The sequence below is a fragment of the Humulus lupulus genome, chromosome 4, assembly GCF_963169125.1.
Source record: "Humulus lupulus chromosome 4, drHumLupu1.1, whole genome shotgun sequence".
NCBI lineage: Eukaryota > Viridiplantae > Streptophyta > Magnoliopsida > Rosales > Cannabaceae > Humulus > Humulus lupulus.
The window spans coordinates 4,649,905-4,655,614 of NC_084796.1; the positions used below are offsets into that span (position 1 = coordinate 4,649,905).

Here is a 5,710-nt window from a genome sequence, read left to right on the forward strand (position 1 = left end):
TTGTCCTTCGGCATACAATGCCGTCATTGGGAGGCCTATACTAGTTGATCTGTAGGCCGTCATCTCTATGTGGCACTTAGCCATGAAGTTCCTAATGGACGCAGGAGTAGGACGCTTGTTGGGAAACTAAAGGGAAGCCAGGGAGTGCTATAACGCTTCAATCACAAAGGCGAAGAACGGAACGCCAAAGAGCATTCCCTCAGATAAGTTGCAGATGGCGATTGATACACAAGCCCAATCCGGTGATGGAGTCACCAAATAGGGTGTTGCCCAAAGTGAGGATAGAGACTTAGATCCTCGCTATGGGGATTTTGAAGAAAACGTTGGACCCGTCGAGGACCTGGAGGAGGTCCAACTCGACAAAAAAGACCCGACCAGAGTAGTAAAGGTCGGGAAAAACCTAGAGCCCACCACGAAGCACACACTAGTGGAATTCTTGCGGAAGAACCAGGAGGTTTTCGCCTGGTCACACGAAGACATGGCTGGGATAGATCCTGCAGTTATCAGCCATGTCCTGAATATAGACAAAACTTTTCCACCCGTGCAACAAAAGAGAAGGCTGCTCGATAAGGATAGATCGAGGGCTTTAAAAGAAGTAGTTGAAAGATTAAAGGAGAATGGGTTCATCAGGGTGGCATTTTATCCATCATGGGTCTCCAATCCAGTGCTGGTTCCCAAGCCAAACGGAAAATGGCGAACCTGCGTGGATTTTACAGACCTCAATAAAGCCTGCCCAAAGGACTGCTTCCCACTCCCAAGAATCAACTAGCTGGTCGATGCAATTGCAAGGCATGAAATCCTCTCGTTCATGGATGCATATTCAGGCTACAACCATATTAGCATGCATCCCCCCGACGAGGATCACACCAGCTTTCGGACCGATACGGGCTTATATTGTTACAAAGTAATGCCCTTCGGACTAAAAAACGCAGGTGCGACTTACCAACGGCTAGTCAACCACATGTTTAAGGAGCTGATCGGAGTAAACATGGAGGTATACGTGGACGACATGCTGGTAAAGTTTTAAAAAGCAGAAGGACATGTAAGGGATTTACAAGAGTGTTTTGATGTATTGAACAAATACTAAATGAAGTTAAATCCCCTGAAATGTACCTTCGGAGTTGGATCAGGGAGGTTTTTGGGGTTCATTTTAAATTCGAGAGGAATCGAGGCCAACCCCGACAGGATAAAGGCCCTGATCGATATGAAATCACCAGAAAGGATCAAAGATGTACAAAGTTTAACCGGGAGAATCGCAGCCCCAAGTAGATTTATTTCAAAGTCAACAGACAAGTGCGTCCCTTTCTTCAATCTACTTAGGGGAAATAAGAAGTTCGAATGGACAGGAGACTGCGAGCAAGCATTCCAGGCCTTGAAAGCCCATATGGCACAACCTCCCATCTTATCAAAGCTGATCGAAGGGGAAACTTTATTTATTTACGTGGCGGTTACTGAAGTTGCTGCTAGCGCGGTACTAGTGCGCGAGGAAGAAGGCGTACAAAAAGCAGTCTACTAAGTCAGCAAGAGGCTGATCGGGGAAGAATTGAGATATCCACCAATTGAAAGGTTAGCATATTGTTTAATCCTGGCCTCTAGAAAGTTACGCCCCTACTTTCAAGCACATCCTATCACAGTTTTAACTGACCAGCCCCTTCGGCAAGTCCTCCAAAAACCAGAAGCGGCTGGATGATTATTAAAATGGGCAGTCGAACTGGGGCAGTTCGATATAACTTATTCACCGCGAGTAGCAATCAAGGGACAAGTCTTGGCCGACCTTATTGCAGAGTTCACCGAACTCCCAGACAGCGAGCAGTACAAACAGCCTAGTGCGCCTGAGCCTCAAGAGAAAGCTCCTTCGTGGAAGTTATTCACGGATGGGTCGTCTAACGAATCCCACGCAGGAGCGGGAGTGATATTGATAACGCCGGAAGGGCATCGATTTCACTGCGCTATTAGGTTCGACTTCACCACGTCAAATAATGAAGCCGAATACGAAGCACTCCTCGCTGGATTGAGGATGGCGAAAGATATGAGCATAAAGACGCTTGATATTTACAACGATTCACAGCTGGTGGTGAATCAAGTTCTAGGAGAATATCAAGCGCGAGGCTTAAAAATGGTGGCCTACTTGAATAAAACAAAGGACCTGCTAGCTCAGTTCATAGAATATACCCTTCAGCAAATTCCACGGGATCAAAATTCAAACGCAGACGCCTTAGCAAAACTTGCGAGCGCGAAAGATGATGACACCTTGAACATTGTGCCAGTAGAAAGACTGAGTGAGCCAAACATACAAGCGATTGAGACCAATATGGAGATTCGAATGGAGGATACATGGATGGCACCTTACTTGGAGTATCTGATGAGTGGTGTGCTGCCAGCCGATAGAAACAAAGCCAGAACTCTACAAAGGCGAGCCGCTAGATACATACTGGTCGATGGTATTATGTACCGAAGAGGATATTCGATGCCACTACTCAGATGCGTTACACCAGGAAAAGCTAAGGAACTCATGAAAGAGGTTCATGAAGGCACTACAACAATTTTTTGTATATATTACATTAAAAAATAGCATATATTTAGAAGTGCTATTAATGGTGAGGGATTAAAACCACACGGAATATATTATTTTGGCGCCATATGAATAAACCTCAGGCGCCAAATGAATTTTTTTTTTTGAGGCTCATCTGCCAAATTTTAATCCCTAAATCTAAGTTACCCGAAAAATTTCTCTCAGCCTCCATCTCTCACTCTCGTCTCGTCTCTCCGCCTCACGAAGTCTCCATCTCTCACTCTCGTCTTTGAGCTTCATCTTTGAGCTAGCAACCCATTCCCCTTCATCACCGTTCATCACCGCCTCACTCTCCATCTCATCTCTGAGCTTGAATCCAAACACCTTCATCACCGTTCACGAACCCAAACGCCTCATACCCAGAATACCCAGATGGCTTCTCCTTCTCCGTAATGGCTACTTTTTTCTTCTCATACGGTCAGAGCAGGAGGAGACCTCAAGATTGACCTGACTCTCTCTGGTTTTGTGGTGAAGAAGGACTTGTTCATCGCTTTGTTGCTTCAGCGAATGGACTGCGACAACGACAAGTAAATCCCTCTTTCTTTTTTTATTTTTATTTTTTGATATCTATGATCGGTTTTCGTATCTGGGTTTTTCTTCGAATTGCATTTTTTTTTAGTTTGTTCTTGGTTGTGGTTACTATACTTGATTCTTGGTTTCTTGATATCTATGGTTCGGTTTGTATTTAAGATTTTTTTATTTAAGTTAAATGTGTGGAGATGAATATGACTTAATCTGCAAATTTAAGGAGAATGAGTGGAAATGAATGAATGGACTATGTGATTTGGTTGTTGGGTCATTTTGCTTTTGCCTTTTATTTTGCCCTTTTATCACGTAAATCTAATGGTCTATGTTTGGATTATGATACCCTTTTAGTAAGCATTTTTTGGAGCATTGTCCTTTTATTTTTACTGATTTTTTATTTTCCTTCTTCATTTTGGAATGCTAGTACTGGATCCAATTTCCACTGCTACTTTTTGTATTATTTTTTTGTGTGCTTGTGTGTAATATATATATATAATCTCTTCAAATGATATATTGTTGTGCTTCAGTTGCCTAAATGGAAGATATTGAATGAGTTGATTGGTCCTTCACCACTGAATGGTTATCTATTTTGGTGAAGGTCATGGTTTTGCTGATTGGTTTGATGTTGAATTCAACCCTTTTCATTTCTGTAATATTCTCCAGCTAAAGGTATATAGAGTAGAATAGAAATGCAGTAGCTCAATTCAATGAGCTATATTTGTAATTTAGGTTCTGAGCTTTGTTTTATGCACTTGCCTTGTCCTTTTACTTGACCATGGCTTTTATTTACTTTGTTCATCTATGTTTTTTTAATTGAACTTGTTGTTTTCTCATGTTATGATATAAAATGGGCAGAAGTGCGCAATGGGGTTGGCAAAAGGATAGTTATTTCCAAAAGGATCCAAATTACGGTATGTTCCACAATGTGGCTTAAAAAATTAATAACTGTTGACATATTTGAAAGATACCTGATTTGGTATTTAACTATTTCATGGTATGACTGATGAGCAGTCATGTCTGAAGGTCTTTGGAATGGAGTGGCTCAGAATGAAGAAGATATTTCTTATATGTTTGATGAGGAAATAACCCCAGTTAAGGCCTGCATGGATTTGGAATACCATGTTGACCATAAAGGTTAATATATGTTCTTTTTTTCCTACTTCTCTTCCACAATGTACATTGACATTTTTTTAAACTTTCTAGAATTGCAACTTAATGCCCTATATATGTTCTTTTAATGTTGTTAAGTGGGTTTCAGATACTATGAACAAGGAAGTTGAAGAATGTAGGGAGTCCTTTTCACAAATGAAGAGGCGCCGGATGCTACAGTTTACCAATGATGACTTTGATAACTCCCTTCTCTATGATGAGATTTCTTTCGTCTTCCTTAAATTAAATGTTCATTTGCAATATCCCTCTACATTGGATTGTCATACTAAAAGCATTTTATAATGTTTTAGTAGAATGAACTTTATAAACCATGAGTTACTACACATTGGACCCATTTGATCTTGAACATATAAATTGAATTAAATTCGTTGTTTTCTTCTTTTGTATTGAAAAAGTTTCAGAATCTGTAACTCTAGTCTTCATGGATTCTTTAATTTTTATGTGAAGCTGATGTAGGTGTTATCACTGGTGATTTACAGTTTTCCTACGGGTTTATCTGTGGGTATATAATGCCCTGCGCTTCTATTATGTCGAACAAGTCAAGTTTCAAGATTTTCGTGAAAATTATGCATTTTATTTGTTAGATGAGATTTTAGTACCCAAACTGCAGGTCTCATATTTTTCTGCTCTATAGGAGGTTGATTCACTTGAGGAGGCTTTACCTTCTGCATCTGATTGGATCTCTGGATTTACAGGTCTTTTTTCTTTTCTTTTTGAAAGCATTCCAATATAATACGTACAAAATGTTTGGATTTTCAACATATCTAGTGTAACTTGTTTCAGAAGATACATCTGCGTCTGCCTCTGGTTATGAGACCCTGGATCATTCGGACGAATGGATTATTGATTGCCTTAATGATAATGAGATGCATTTCAGCTCTGATACTATGTATGCATATTTAATTTGAGTCTTGTTTGGATGTTTATTTTTTCCTTGGTTGAAATCTTGTTTGGATGGTTCTCAACTACTTCTAAGTGTAAGGATTGCTGTGTTATGTGAAATTCAGGAATACTTCTGGCACATCTGATTTTCAAATTGATATCGCAGGTACACGAAACTTTGTCGTCTCTTGCAACGTGTACCTTTTTTCTTTTACTATTGTTTTCTGGTCTACATTTATCTCCTCGATCGCTCTCATCTCATGTATACTTTGTTTGGTGGTGTAGAGTTTTGCGAGATTGCACCCGAGTATGAAAATAATTTTCCACAACAACGTGTTTCTACTCCACAGAAGATAAGTTTATTTATTTAAATTACAGTTTTGGTTTCGTTTGGTGCTTGTAGTTAATTCTTAAAATAAATTAGCCATTAATGGTTCTGTTTTGAGTCTGAATTATGTGAGAGATAATAATATTGATGTTGTTTTCTCTGTTCTTTTGACATTTTTTTATTATCAATTTTATTATGTAAATTGGTGAACAAATATAATTGATTCTCTTGAA

At 39.7% G+C, this 5,710-nt stretch overlaps 1 protein-coding gene and 1 long non-coding RNA gene across 2 annotated transcripts; both read left to right on the forward strand.

Moving 5' to 3' along the window:
• The first annotated feature begins 2,487 nt into the window (after window positions 1-2,487).
• On the forward strand, window positions 2,488-4,549 carry LOC133830936 (protein XRI1-like). Its single transcript, XM_062261057.1, has 4 exons — window positions 2,488-3,099; window positions 3,953-4,008; window positions 4,109-4,231; window positions 4,356-4,549. The coding sequence occupies exons 1-4, from the start codon at window positions 3,080-3,082 to the stop codon at window positions 4,547-4,549; spliced, it is 393 nt and encodes a 130-aa protein (XP_062117041.1). The 5' UTR covers window positions 2,488-3,079.
• Window positions 4,550-5,056: 507 nt separating this feature from the next.
• Window positions 5,057-5,489, forward strand: LOC133828785 (uncharacterized). The gene is made up of 3 exons (XR_009891319.1): window positions 5,057-5,156; window positions 5,275-5,315; window positions 5,435-5,489. It is a non-coding gene; the product is annotated as an uncharacterized LOC133828785 (long non-coding RNA).
• The last annotated feature ends 221 nt before the right edge of the window (window positions 5,490-5,710 follow it).

Coding starts and splice junctions, on each gene's coding strand:
- LOC133830936 (XM_062261057.1), top strand. CDS start 3,080: ATGGACTGCGACAACGACAA. Junction 4,009..4,108: donor CCAAAAGGATCCAAATTACG/GTATGTTCCACA, acceptor ACTGATGAGCAG/TCATGTCTGAAGGTCTTTGG. Junction 4,232..4,355: donor ATACCATGTTGACCATAAAG/GTTAATATATGT, acceptor AGTGGGTTTCAG/ATACTATGAACAAGGAAGTT.